This window comes from Aquila chrysaetos, chromosome 22 (genome assembly GCF_900496995.4).
Source record: "Aquila chrysaetos chrysaetos chromosome 22, bAquChr1.4, whole genome shotgun sequence".
Classification (NCBI taxonomy): Eukaryota; Metazoa; Chordata; class Aves; order Accipitriformes; family Accipitridae; genus Aquila; species Aquila chrysaetos.
In genome coordinates, this window is record NC_044025.1 from 20,598,228 (window position 1) to 20,613,718 (window position 15,491).

Sequence of the window (15,491 nt, forward strand, 5' to 3'; positions counted from 1 at the left end):
CCTTGTAAGGTGTTTCAAAAGCCTCTAATCTTTACTAATTGAAAGAAAGGAAGGGACAACAAAAATAACATTAAACTATCTTTAAAGTGCAAAGCAAAGATGAAGTTGGAGAGAAGCCTCGTGACTTCAACAGAAGGCAGCAGCTACACTTCCTTCAGAATAAAAACTGATTTCTATCTTTTACATAGGTACAAGGAGTACAAGTGTGACTCCCTGATTGCCTTTTTCCACTGTCAGCTCAGACAAGTTGGCTAACTGTAAGTCAAAAAAGAAATGAAGACCACACAGTAATCAAACATCACATCTACAGAGCAACTGCACTGGGGTGAGCACAAGATGAGGAACTGGTACTCATTCTTACTGATGCACGTATCAAAAATTCTGCAGAAAGCACCTGCCTAATTGCTCACTTTAATCAACTTCCTATTTCTAAGGCATAGTGCAGTCTTCCAGTTAAGTGCACTTTAATGAGGTGTTATGTTTAAGTGTGCAACTTTTTCCAACTCTCTTGCCACCTATTTTGTCTTTAAATACATATCTCTTTAAGAAACTCAGAGACTAAAAAAAAAAAAGCTATACTTTCAACGCCAAAGTTATTTACAGCAGTATCTTCTAAAGGTCTACTTCAGAAAGAAGAAATTAAAAACAACTTAAAGGAAGGAAACCCTTTTAACCAAAGCGTAATAGACTGCTGAGGTTAGATAGCGAAGACACTTAAGCAGGAAACAAAATCGCAGCTTGTACTCGAACACAAGAACTGTGGAGAGAGAAACACTCTCCAGCTGGATAGAACAGCAGTTGGGTACCGAATTCTCATTTGTAGGTTACCAGCTTGGCTGTAGTCCCGGTTGTGGTGAATGGGACCCATTTCCACTTAATGTTTGAAATCTCAGGTCAGATCTCATTTATGTTTCTCAGAAGAAAGTTTCTGTATTACAGCGGAAGAAGGGACCGGACTGCTGGCCTTCTCGGTAACTCCAGCACAGGGCAGACACTGAACAAACCTGGAGACAGAATCCACCTCTTCAGAGATGCCTTGAGGTCACTGCATAGGTATGCAGGTACAAAAACTGCCAATGCTCTCACATTGCTTTGAAATGAAAAACTTCCACCCTCTAAGAAACTGCTGGGGTTTTTAATATATTTTACAAACATGCCAGTATTTCTGGAGTTTTTGACTGTGAGCCCATGGCTTAAAAAAAGTTAGACAGGATAAAATTATAGTGTTAGGTCATTGGATAACAGTTTTTATCAAGACTCCGGAATCTACTTTTTTTCATAGCATCCATAAAACCTTCCCTGACCTATTTTCATGAAGTTTTATCATCTGATTCAAAGACTTCCTGGTAATTATTAGATATATTTATAGCAATGCAGAGAGGCCCCGGTCAGGAGTTTGTGTCCCTTCAAGCTACTCACTGTCTACACATAGGGAAAATCATCTTATCCCAACAGTCTTACAAATAAAACCGACACGTCCACCAAAGGAAGCTTAATTTTATGTGTACAGGCAAAACATACCAAACTTCTGCACACAAGAGGAATGCTGTGAAACATTGCAGCATATTACATATAAATAAATTAAGCACAGTATTAAAGAGAACAAGCTTTCCTCGAACAGTACTGCTTGATTAAAGTAAACCACTGTTTTGTTTTGCTTTCTGAATTCTGCTCTGGGTCCAGACTGCACAAGCCTGTGGCTCGCTAACTCACTGGAATTCTGCGAAGAACCTGCTGCCAAGAACGACAGAGGGGCGAAGGCAGAGGAAATTATAGGCTTTGGATGCAGAGAGAGAATTTGACAAAGTTCCATGGCTAAGATGTGCAGCCACAAAATAAAAAAGCTGGCAAAAAGTCAAAAGACTCAGAGCAGCCATAAATGGAATTTTTTGCAAACTGAGTGAAGAAACACAATCCAGGTTGATAGGTTCAAAATACCACAAGCTACCTTTTTTTTCAAACATCAACAAGACTGTGCAATCTTACGTAGTTTCTCTCTGCGTCACAGAGACACATATATCTCTGCACACTTCCTTTCTTCCCAAATTGAGTCAAATATCAGAGCAACACAGAAACAAGCGGTTCTAGCAATGCCACAAGTGTGCTCAAAAGTGTGTGAAGGGAAAACATCTCCCCAAAGGTTCAGGGATAAGTATTCAAAGCAGTGGAGTAAGTACCTTTGTTGATGAGGAAAGGTGTGGAATTTCTTTCTTTACAATAAAAGGTAAAAACTATTTCCAAGTTCACAGTTTTATATAACACAGCAAATAAACCTTGACTAAAAGTAATATATGCAAGACTAATATTGATCTAACGTTAAGAAAATAGACAACAAGATTTATTTCTAGATATGCCTTCAAAAGTAAAGCAGAGAACCATATAGTATATTCTGCATTTTCAGCTCACTGGAGAGAAGCAAGCAAGACTCAGCGAGACAGGAACACGCAACGCAGAGGGTGATGACAACAGGACTGCCCATAGCTCTGGGATATTTAGCCAGTACGAGAACCCGAACCATTTAACTTCGTACCAGTCTGTGGGAGTTTTGTGGATGTGCACTTACAACATGGGACCTGGAACCTTTGGCCAAAAGAAGGTGATGTCAAAGCACTCACATAAGACAATCGGTTTAGACAGATTAGGGACCTCAGTGAGAAAAATCTTAAAATACTTCACTGAACTGTTCTGTTTTGGGGAGCAATTTGGATCAAACAGGAAATTGATAGCAGCAAGTGGTGCTCTAGAACAGCAGTCTGGTCAGAAAAAGTGTAGTCTTTATTATGAAGGTAACTTTTACAAGACTAACAGAATAATTTCTTCACTCTGAAGTTATGCCAGATTAGGGGTGGACTACCCCAATCCATTTCAGAGATATGTTGAGTCTGGAGAAAAATTATATTGTCAAGTTAAATCTTTTACTGGTAATCAGTAGATACAGGAAACAAAACATGAATTCTTGAATGAGTCAGCTATCGCAAGCTGAACTGTACTTGCTAAAGTTGCTACCCACAGCTATCTACCCTGCCTATCTCCACCCTGCCTACCCATCAGCTTCCAAGATCTTGAGATTGCAGAGCTGTATTTCAAGGCAAACAATCACCAGTGTCAGTTTGCCTTAAAACCCTGCAGCTGGGGCTGCCAGATCCAGCCTCAAGGGACAGAGCAAGCAGCTGAGAGCAAGAGAACTCCTTCCTCAGAGGTGTCAGTTCAAGCAGGTCTCCTGGAAACGTGCCCTGGGCTGTCAACAGCAGCAAAGAGTGACTGATTTTTCTTTAGAATTAATAGCTTAAACACTTCAGTAGTTATTAAGTACATGGGAGGTTAGGAAGAGGATCTTTCGGAACAAGTGATCTGAAAATTTCTTTAGCAAAACATCTGACTTTAAAACTGGTTTAATTTTTTTGTAATTGAAAATGTAAGATCTAATAGAACTATTAATGGACTTCAAAATTATGAGGAAAATTCAGTTTATGCAGAAAAGTATATTAAATTTCTTAGCATTTACCAGCCAGCCTCGATGACTTTGCTAGATGGAGGTAAACACAACACTTGCTCGGTTCTACACAAAATGGTGCAAAGCATTTCCCTAATAGGGGAAAAAGGTTCAATGGCATTTTCAAGCTTCAGAAGTATCCTGAAGAAGGTTTGAGTTTATGAAACAAAAATTAAAAAGTAAAAGGAAAGTTATATTACAGACATCTTTGCAGACTGCAGTGTGTGTGTAAACCAGAGGAAAAATGATGATATTCTTTGTAAGGCTACTGCTGACAAATGTTTTTGTGAAGCAAGATAGATACTGAAACAATCCCAGAACTATACAGAATTGAATTTAAGAGAGTTCCAAAATCCTGATCTTTAATAGGATTTACTCCTTCAACAGCACTCAGTATTTGACTACAGCACTGACCTTTGTTGGAAAAGGAAATTTTGATGGTTCAGTTTTACATGGTGTATGAATAGCAGTCAGTGGAGGAGGCCAAGAATGGGTCATCTCCTACAACCAGAACAAAAAAGGAAAGCTATTAACAAAATTAAAGCAAAGATTTCAAGTTACAATCTTATTCAAATGGTAACCCTGTCTCTCAGTTTTCAGTTCATTGTCCACACTTCGCTAAGCTTTATATTCAAATCTTAATTTCCCAAATGTGTAACAAAGATTTTGCACTGAAAGGTCTAAATCTTAAATTGTTACCCATGAGAACAGATAGTTAAGACATAGTAACAAGCAGAAAGGCATAAATCAATAGAATTGGTTGGCCTGAACATAAACTGAAGTAGAAGTCAGAGTCTGATCATTTCAGCCTGTGAAGAGCACACGTAGGATACAGGGGTAGAAAGAAGAATCCTAGGAAAGGGAAGCCTATGAAGTTCAAGGAAAAAAGGGGAAAATCAAATGCCTGAAGCTGGAAAGAAAGTGCTTTGCATTCTCTCAGAGCATCTCCAAGGATGATGGAGTACTGAAGGTCAGAGCAAATGGTAAGCCATGGAAATGCTCAAGGGGAATCTGAGGATTCTTTTGTTATAGTAGACATATGACCAGGGGATCACATCGGGTAAAAAGACTTGAGAAAATAACCTAGGTAGAAGAGAAGGGAAAGTTCTGCTGTGGGATAGCAAAAAAATTACTATAATCTAAAAAGATATCAGAATGTAAGGACTGTATTTTGGTGGAAGAAAAGGGTAATTCTGGTTAGTTTAACAGGGAGGGGGCCTAGAACAGGAATGCAGTGAGGATATCCAGGAGATGATGTGCACACCCAGCAACGCCCAGCGCCCAGCTCGCACACAGCTCTGCTTCCAGTTTTCCCTGGTCTACCTGTGCTGGAGGAGTAATTGAAGAGCCCTCCTGTAATAACTTGCAGCCAAGTCAATTTAGAAGGCACTAAGCAACTGCAGAGTACTTTCCACCTCCTTAGTAATGTTTGTATTTTCAACAAGTAAGTTATGAACAAAAGCACAGAGAACTTACTTTTAGAATTTCATCCACGCAGCTCACATCACCAGATGCTGATGCCTACAAATCAAAACTCAAGATTAACGTCTCCTACAGCAAATTTTCCTTAAAAGATCCCGGGGGCTAGAAACAGTTAAAAATAAACTTCCATCCTCATCATGATTCATATGGACTCTATATAGATACAAACAGACCTTGCTAATTCTTTTCATCAACATTAATTTTAATATCAGATAGATCCATATTTTTATGGTATGAGTCACATCCAGTTATGAAAAGCAAATACATGAGATCTATAAAACTGCAACAATAATCTCTTACTTTTCACTTGACAGTTAAAATGATCATAGGCAGTCAGTAATATTAAAAACTTCTAGAGAGAAAGGAAAGAGAATCATAGCTTTCAATCATTTCCTGGAAGAAGCCACTGGATAATATCTGAATTCAAATGCATGACTGTGAATGCACAGTAATGACAAACTGCATTATGAAGTAAAACATACATTAAGCATGAATCTAGAAACAGCAATAATTATGAAACTATTAATCTTCTCCATTCCTGACCGCTACAAGCAGAAAGGAAGCAAAGCTACTATACAATTCACTGCATCAGCATGTCAAGTCTTCACAAATGAGAAAATAATTTATTTTCGAATTTCCTTACCTGTGCCCTGGATCTTATTTTGCTATTCATTGAAATCCCAGGAACAAATGCTTTTCTCTAGCTATGACGATTCAAGCAATTAAATAGGAGATGCAATGACATTTTATTATTAAGAAAGGCACTCTCCTTGTAAGGGAGCTGTAGTCCGAGTCTGTGCCTTAACCATTCAAGATTTACCAAACTACTAAAAAGCTGTTAACCCAATAGTATTTTGTATCCAGCATACCTGATAAAAGTTCTGAACCCTGTTCAATTTGGTGTGCTTTAGGGTTAGCTTATTTTCCCCAGGTGAAGGTATAATAATCACATCCAGTAATTGCTACACACTTCAAAAGAAAGTCTGATATATGCAGATGGTATCACTCGTCTAAGACAACATGGCCCCCAGTAACGACAATGTATGTATAGCTTGTCAAAATATTTGTGGATATCCTACTATTTCACTAACTTCTGACTACAGAAATACTCTATGAAAATTAGCCTCTCTGGGTTAAGTTAGCCTATCTGAATGTCTCAGCCTTTATTTAAAGAAGATCACAGTATCCACATGGAAGAAGCAGAAGGAAAAAAATAACTACTTTTGTACATTCCCCATTTGAAATACAGGTCTTCACTGCGTAAGTTTAAGATGCTTTGTGTAACAAAAAAACACAGTGTTTACTAAAAACTAAATTTCGGTTATGTAGATTGGGATTTTAAACAAGTTGGAAAATCCCAGCCCAAAGGGACTTATATTTAAGGAGCCAGGAAACAGACAGCAACTTACATCTAGTGGTTGAGAAGGTATTTTCAGCTTGGTTAGATGTGCTTTGCTGCTAGGCTTCAGCTCATTCACGCTGCTGCCATGAGTCTGACTACTGTAGTGTTCGGAAGATAACTTTGGTTCCATGGATTCCTGTCCATCCATTGGCCTTACGTACGCAGTGGGTTTCTGTAACATTGAACTGGACTTGGACATTAGTGAAGGTGGAAAAGACTGATTAGAGTGTTGTCCACTTGAAAATGAGGGTACACGGGAGGGAGAGTCCCAGTTGGCATCAGGATCCCGGGGAGATTTTGAACGTTGATGTTCTTTGCTGTGGTGATCATTTCCATGAGATCTTGAATGGCTGGAGCTCAACGAAGAAACAGCAGATGGTTTTCCAGGACTGGAAGAACGGGGTTTGGAGTGTTCGGACCCATGTTGGCTTTTTTTGCGGCTGCTGCTGCTACTGTATGAGTCACGGTCATGCCTCTGGCCGCTACTGCTAGTGTTATTGCCACTGCCACGCTGACTACTATGTCCGCTCGGTAAACCTGAGGACCGTTTCTGAGATTGCGAGGAAGTGCTAGGTGCTGGTCCTACAGGAGTCCATTTGCTGCTCTGATGTGAGCTGGTATTATGTCTCTGATCACCAAAGAAACTTTGGTTTGATTTTTCATCTGGTGTTGATGGTACAGTTGGTTTGGGAATTCCAACAAGCTTTTGTAGCGATCTATCTCCTATAAGATCCTTCATTTCATCATAATTACCAAGCATGCTCTGAATACGACTAGACAATTTGTCTTCTTTGCTGGTCTGTGAAAATAATTTGAAAAACAAGGCTTTAAAAATCACAACTTCACTTTCAGCTAATTGACTTGACAACTACTGCAGTTCTAAATTTCAGGGCTAAGATCGTGGCTAACATCCATGTCTTTTTTGCCACTGTTTCCAATTCCCAATTTTAGTTCTTAAAGCAGTAATTTCACCCCTAAAGCATAAGGAAAAGATGTATTTCAGCAGCAGGAACAGCTGAAACAGCACTAATCAGTGCTTCAAATAATGCATTGGTGAGTTGGATGCAAGTTTAAAAATTGTAGATGCCTACTGTCACCTTAAAGACTCTCACCTTTAAAGACTATTTCTCTAATACAGAATGTATTAGTCCTAAAAAGTTTTAATTTACAGTAAAATAAAATCAGCTTAACCTTCCCACTGCATGTAATTTTTAATTGGTATTTATACCGGCATAATTCTTTTTGCCAACAAGATTATATATAAGAAAAGGTTTGTTCTTACATAACCAGTTTGTTTTCCAATCAGGTATACTGTACCATTACCCATACATCCCAAACAGCTTTAATTAACTTCATACATGTGGGATTTGGTTATCAAGCACAGTTGAGTGATGGGAGGACAGGAATAAAAAAAAAAAAAAACATCTCTCAACTTTCCTCATGCAGGAGGACAGTTTTCAGTCACAATGTTTTACTTCTTGCAAACCAGCTGAAATTGTGATAAGGGAATGGGTTTGCTTTCAAAGCGAGCTTTGAGCTACATAATGAAAATCTTAAATTGTACTTTTTTAGCTCTCCCAAAATTAGGCTATTTTTTCCAGTTCTGTTCAGCAAATCTGCGTGGAAGCCTAGCACAGGTTTGAAGCTGTACGAGACTAAAACAAACTAAAAAATCAGATACAAATAATTGGCATACTAGTTAAAGCTGATAATTGTATCATATCAAGCATTTCAGCATTTAAAATTAACCTCCTATTTAAACATTCTCTTTCTGAACTTACCCAGGTCTGGATTACACTGATTGAAGGTTAGAAAGTTTAGCAACAGGCTAAAGCACCCAAAAAAGAGCAATTTGGCATGTGCCAGCAACTAAGCACCACGCAGCCGCTCGCTCACTCCCCCTGCCCCCAAAGTGGGATAGGGGAGAGCATCAAAAACCAAACCAAACCAAAACAAAAAGTAAAACTCATGGGTTGAGGTAAAGACAGTTTAATAGGACAGAAAAGGAAGAAAATAGTAATAATTATAATAACAGTAAAATGACAATACTAATAATAAAAGAATTAGAATATACAAAACAAGTGACGCACAATGCAATTGCTCACCACTCGCCAACCAATGCGCAGTTAGTCCCCAAGCAGCGATCTGCCCCTCCCGGCCAACTCCCCCCAGTTTACACACTGGGCATGATATTGCATGGTATGGAATACCCCTTTTGGCCAGTTTGGGTCAGCTGTCCTGGATGTATCCCCTCCCAGTTTCTTGTGCCCCTCCAGCCTTCTTGCTGGCTGGGCATGAGAAGCTGAAGAGTCCGTGACTTAGTATAAGCACTGCTTAGCAACGACTGAAAACATCAGTGTGTTATCAGCATTATTCTCATACTGAATCCAAAACACAACACTATTCCAGCTACTAGGAAGAAAATTAACTCTATCCCAGCCGAAACCAGGACACCATGACACAATGGACAGTTTAATTGTTTCGAGTCACTGTAGCAAAAGCAGAAGAAAGCCAAAAAACTTCATGATTTTATTATCCCTTTTCTCACTCCCTGCAAAGCAGCCCCTCCCTTTATATATAAAGGATTATATATCCCCTTATAGTAATAAGCATTGTTATAAACCTGCCAGTAGAGCTGGTTAGTAACTGTCCATCCTTATTTTCAAGCCCTGCTTAAATACTTGGTTAGCATAAGAGCTGTGGATTTAAAAAGAATGCAGATAAAAAGAAACTTAAAATATGAATTTGCACATGACTTCTGCTGTAAAAACTGCATTTGTAAGAACTGCATAAACTCACAACTTTGTACGGTTCAGCAAAGAGAGGAGAGTTAGGTGGAAAGGCTTCTTCACCCTGTTGAATTTCTTGATTTCGCCTTTCCCTTTCTTTCATACGCAGCACATTCCGGTCTTCACGGTTCATGTTGCTATGAACAAAAAAAAAATTTCTGATCACAGAAGGAAATGAGGAGGGATTCAAGTGCACACAGTTAGCTCCTGTACCTGTTTTGCCAAAAGAATGATCTCAGTTACGAAGCCCCTGCTGACCACAGCTCCTCAAAACTGAAAAGATGTTTGTCCAATTTAAGACACCTCACACTTAGAAGAGCTGTAACCCACAGTCTACAGCTAGCTTCTAACAGGGAAAGTTTATGCAGTAACAAAAAAAAGAAAAAATCCACAAAGTCCTCAGGCAAGTAACTATTTCAAACCATTTCACCTGCTTGAATCATTTAGCTATTTCAACCCACGCTGTACATCTCCCATTCATTTCCAAAATACTTTTTCTCCTCCACATCCCCCAAATGTTCTGCAATTTTACTCCCTTATCCCCCCACCCATTCAGTGCCTGACTTCTACTGGTTTGGGGTTTATTTTTGCTGCTGACATACCTTTATTGGCACCCATTCTCCCACATATTCTAACCTCAAGCTTTGATGTTGTTTCCAGGTCTCCCTTCCTCCCTGACTCCCAAAAGACATTTCTACTCAAAGCAGTAATTTCAGTGAAGTTCTGGCAATATTGCACCTTTTGCTTTAGACCATACAGTGTTCTCCTACTGCAAAAATGCAGATTAAAAAACTACCAATCCCCCATCTTACAAATTTTAATTTGCAGTTTGGTCTTGCTGCTTAGTTAATAGAAATAGGTCAAATTGTTGCAACATGAAAAAAAAAGTTGAAAAAGATTCCCTTCAAGCTTGATAAAGCACTACGACTTAAAAGAGTAAACAAAATAAGATGATGAATAAGGTGGAACTAACTCCTTTAACATGTGCTACCCTTCATATCAAGAGATTTATAAATGTGCCTTACTGATCTGCAAAAAGTATGGTAGGTGCTTCCAGGAAATGAATAGATGTTCTTCCACATAATTTGCAGTCTAAAATGAAAATCTCATCTGCTTAGAAGATCATTATTTCATGTTTTTAAGACAGCTGCCTGATTATTAAAAAAAAAATAATTATTTGCTACAGCATTACTTTGAAAGCTATGCAAAACCAGCTATTCCATTCTAAACAAGATGACTTCAACCTATCAGTTTTTAAAATGTTAGTCTTTTCACCTTAATAACATTTTAGCCTCATTTGGCTTCATTTTGTCTACTACTCTGAATATAGTGAAATCTAAGAGGATGCCAAAACCAGAATAAACCCACACTGTAAGTTTAAATCTTTGATGCTTTTTAAGGTGACAGGTTTGTTGCATTTCCCTGCATTGTAAACAAGGTAAAAGCATTAGCATAATGCAACTCGATGCTGATATCAAGCCTATGAATACCATAACTTTTAAATTATACGTGAAAAATCACTCTTTTCTCCAGTTATCCTATAATCAGCTGACCTCATGTAACTGCAAGTGAACATCAAGGCTGGCTGCTGAGAGAGGGACCTGTACAGTGGAATGTGGCAAGCAAACTACCTGGATCATTTTGGTATTAATGGCAAACTTTTAAAACAAGTTTGAGGCTTAAAAACCTTATTCTTCAGAATGCAGCCCAATTTCTTATACATGTAGGATTTAAGCAGAGACAAATATCAGATTTAATTACAGATACTGATCAGTTAAAGCCAACTGGAACAGTTCGAATCTAAGCCATTTTACTGTTAAAGGCAAAATGTGAGGCAAGGAATAGGGGTACTCTATCTTTGAGCAGTTCATTCACACCAATACACCAAGATTGTGAATTAAATACAGCTACACATTTAGAAGATTATAATCTTAACTAAGAATTTCACAGCTACATTTAACAAATAGAGAATTAAATATTAACAAAGACCTTTACTAGTTTTTACAGAGACAAGCATCACCTTCCAAAACTGTATCAACATTTACTATAGCTCTTGGGACTGCGGAAAAAAAAACAACATTTGTACCAACACTATCACATGAAAGGAACATTATAGCAAAGATCCACTTGAGATCAGAGTTGGAGCAAAACTAGAGCTCATCTGGCTATACCTGCCAAGTCAATGTAAAATTACTCATCAGAAATATACCAGCTAATTACACTTTTTACCACTCCTCCCCAGTCTTTTGTAGTATAGTAAAGGATAAACATCTTCATGGGTAGTCATTTTGACTGTATGGGGATTGGGTTTAGGTTTTTTTTAATTCTTTTAAATTTTGTATTAAAGTCAATAGTTCGAATGTGATTCAAGTTAGACTTGTTTGTATCTGATCTTCTGAATCTCTATACAGAGATATTTTAAGTGCCTACAATGTGTACTAAGCTATTAAAATCACACTAACATTAAATGTGTAAATAAACGAAGTTAGTGGGGCTTCCTTAACTCTGTACTTCAGACAATTTCCCAGTCAAATTCGTATCTTCCACAGCCATGAAATGTAACAGAAGATAAATTTGCCTTTGTTCAGGAAACGTAAGCAGTAGAGGTCCCTTGAAAAGCAGAAGACTAAGGCTTGCCTACTAAATCAACACTGCTAGCAATTAACTTCAGCATAGAGGAAATTGCAAAACTAAGTTTTCAGACCACTCCTAATTATAACAAACCTTTAAAATCCACTATCTAAAATTTACTACTGTGATCGAAGTTATGTACTATTTGCTGGTCCTCGGTTTTTTTGCCCAAGTCGGAGTGGACACCAGCCCTGTCTCAGGCTGGCATGAGAAGCCCCGTTGTCTCCCAGTTTTGATGCCGACTGGTGGGAAGGAGCTCTGCCGCACCACCACCACTCCCACCACTGCTGCAGACACAGTCAGAGCTGCACGGAGGCAGAACCGCTTCTCCCTCTCCCACATCCACACCTGCATCCCAGATTTAAACCTTTTCCCACAAGATAAAAGAGCCCGGAGCGGCTTGGTGCAGCTGAGATCCTGCCACCCCTACCCCACCCTCTGGGCAAGAGGACAGCATCGCTGCTCCTCCCTCCCTGCACACCAGGCCTGGAAGAGGAAGACGAAGAACTTTTTGACTTGTAGCCGCTGCTGTCAAATGGATCCTGCTATAATTTCCCTTTCCCTTTTCCTGGGAGGCCTGAGCAAAAGTGTGAACACCTAGGAGGAACAGAGCCAGGCTAAGAGAGACAAAACTAATGCCCCCACAGCAAGGACCAAAGTCACCTTAATTTCCACATCTGGAGAAAGAAAAGTTCAAAAATTAAAAGAAATTTGAAAATGGGCCTAAAGCACAGCATAGTATTTCCATTTTTAGGAAGTCTAATTCTATATGCTTTGAGTCATTATTTGTGCACAGTTAGCCACGCTGTACTCTGCACAGTCTGTTTAGTATGCGATTTCACTACACAACTGACTCTGTTCAAATCTCACGCCTCTTCTCCAGCTCAATACGAAGAAAGAAGGAAGGAAATTCAGCAAGAAGTTCACAGAAACTTCTGAAACAAAATTCACTTGCGTGTATTCTTTAACCACTGTTAACCCCTGATCTAGACGTAATGAGCACATGAACTAGTCGAGCGTCATTCAAATCATCCATACCAGAAACACAATTTTCATTTCTCATTCCAACATCTTACTAAATCCTATCTGGTATTTCTGTGCATCCTTAATCGAAAAAGGGCATGGCTTTGGCTAGGGTTCACTCAAGCAATCATCATCATGGACTTTATAACTCGCATTATGAAATTGCAGCGTTGCCACTGCCCTGCCCACCGGCTGCAGCCTTCTCCTGCTTCCCACCTCCCACTCCCTCAGCTCAGGGGCAGGGGGACAGATCCCAGGGATGGGACTTTTGGACCACACTTTCAGTTTACAAAAAAAACCAACCCCACAATCCAACACACCCACATTGCCAAAGTTTTACTGGCAACGCTGTTAAAGGAAAGAGGACCTTGGCCAATCCCTGGGTACAGGCGTAGGACTAACAGCCTACTTCTCACCCCTCGTGAACCACAACAGGCATCCAAGAGCCTGTCCTTGCCCAAGTTCACCAGCACCCTCACCAGCATCGCTCCGTCCTCCCAGGCACCGTAAGGCAAAACCATCAAAGGTGAATCTGCCTGAGGAACCCTCTATGCACAACCCGCCAAAAAAGTGATCCAAACCCACTGCTTTTCAGGCAGGCATTAGTGGATCTTCAAAGCATGTTTACAACACCTTGACTTCCTTCAGGACATCCTCATTTAACTCAAGGGCTTTTTTCTATCTCAATTGGTTTCATAAGCAAGAGAAATCAAACAGTTCATTTATCCAGTGCTGGTTAATTGGCTGTGATGAAACACAAATTTTGTTTGACAACATTTGGCCATGAATGATAAACAGTCTTCAGAGAGAACACACAGTATCTAGCACTTCATGCAGGGCACACCCAGCTGCGTGAAGCACAGACAACTCAAATGAAGTTTTTTTATTTAAAAAAAAAAAAGGAGGAAAAAAAAAGCTGGCAATCCCGCTTGTAATAAGGAATGATATGTTTTCAGAAGGCATTTAAAAATACCAGAAACTGCCTTAACACTGCATCCAACTCCCTCCCAAAGACACCTGTTACCTATTTCAAGTATTTTTCTTACTTGTACCATGAATAGCAAGAAGTATCTAAGGAGTCAGCATGGCATGCTTCTCCCAACTTGTGTGTCAAGTATGGCATAGCTACTAGTCCTGTCACTAAAATCAAGTACACAATCCTAAACACTACTCTGTCAGCTTTTAATACAAATGCATTCACATAAGAACTGTTAAAAGAGGGAGAAATTAAAAAATAACTGCCCTGCAACAACAAAATTAACACAAACCCACCAACACACAGAACAGGAACATGCTCTGGTGTCACCAAGAACTATTTAATACTTACTTACTATACTTACTACATAAAAGTGAATGTGTAGTCTTAACTTCTAGCTTTCTACCTTACGGTAAAGAAAAAAACCACACAGAAAAAAATAAAACATTTCCTACTAAAATGATACAGCTTTGCACAACAAAGTACAAAGTATTTTAGAGGATAATCACAATGTTGCAAATACGGAAGTACTACAATCAAAGTCATCTTCATAGAGTTTTATAACACTGGAATTGGGAACAAAACTAAGAAAAAGAGTTTACGGAGAATTCAAGTAATATTCACATGTGTCAAGAAACAGGAAAAAACAACTTTTCAAAAGGACAGAGTATTCTGTTTTATTTCTCTCCCTCGCTCCTTTTGACACAAAGGCTGCAGTTTTCCATCAGCTCTGGTTAATACCGCAGTGGTATTCTGTGCCAAGGGAGGGGTATTTAGCCTGGGGTGGGTTCAACTGCAAATGGTGTCTGCTCCACCAAAGAAAAGGTTGGTTATAGCAGCAGTATTCTTAAATTATAACTCAGTATAAATCAACTCGCTGTTAGGCACACTCAACACAGTAAGACTGCATACGTGAGCATAAGAAAGCTTGAGCCATAATCTCATTTAGATATTTTGATGAGAATGAACTTTCACATAGCTCCGTCTGTAGAAGAGAGCTATCCCTCTTTCCAAGGTTTCATTAGAAGGTCTGAGCTATCGGTAATACAATGCAAATACAACTGTATTGGTAATACGATACAAACCAATGATTCCATTAATATAAACACAAATGTCTCCTTTCTATAACATTAACACAAATGTTTCTACCCCACACCCTTCATGTCAGGGATACCTTCTGCACATTAACAGGGAGATCATAAAGTACTGTAAGAGCTGGATGTGAACACCTTTGTACATATTGTGAGGGTGGGAGACCTTTAAAAAAAAAAAAAAAAAAAAAAAAAAAGTAAGTTGGACTAGGTCAGGTTAATGTTTCATGAGAACTACCAGGGAGGGCAGAGCTAGCAGTTTGCTGTAGGCACTTCTTCTTGCTCAGCTCCAAAACACCGCAGAAATCCCCAAGAAAGCACGATTTGCCTGGACTTGCTGCTGCTTCTCAGACAAATGAGCACAAATCCTTCACCACCGTTAGTCGAGAAAAATTTCACAGTAATTTTTGTAAGAGCATGTTGTTAATTCCAGTGTCTCAGTTAAATGACATTGCAAGTAATTACATCCTGCTCTTTAGTTTTATGTGCCAGATTCCCCCTTCATCCCTCAAAACTGTATCGAGTTACCCAAGTACTAGCCAGCCAGCGTCTTCTACTTGAGAAGCCACCACACTGCAATGATGGATAAAAGAATTATAGTGAT

At 39.2% G+C, this 15,491-nt stretch overlaps 1 protein-coding gene across 6 annotated transcripts in view; it reads right to left on the bottom strand.

Moving 5' to 3' along the window:
* The window catches only part of AFF4 (AF4/FMR2 family member 4), a 56,328-nt gene that overhangs the window by 26,938 nt on the left and 13,899 nt on the right, over window positions 1–15,491 (bottom strand). For 4 of the 6 annotated variants that reach the window (XM_041119376.1, XM_029998036.2, XM_029998034.2 and 1 more), the window contains 4 exons: window positions 9,177–9,303; window positions 6,385–7,176; window positions 4,970–5,014; window positions 3,908–3,994 (listed from right to left, as the gene is read on the bottom strand). In XM_041119376.1, the coding sequence (XP_040975310.1) occupies window positions 3,908–3,994; window positions 4,970–5,014; window positions 6,385–7,176; window positions 9,177–9,299 (1,047 nt within the window). In that variant the 5' untranslated portion in view covers window positions 9,300–9,303. Of the gene's footprint in view, window positions 1–3,907; window positions 3,995–4,969; window positions 5,015–6,384; window positions 7,177–9,176; window positions 9,304–13,236; window positions 13,257–13,293; window positions 13,534–15,491 lie in introns of those variants that run through there. The other 2 variants (XM_041119377.1, XM_029998035.2) reach the window with 2 other exon arrangements.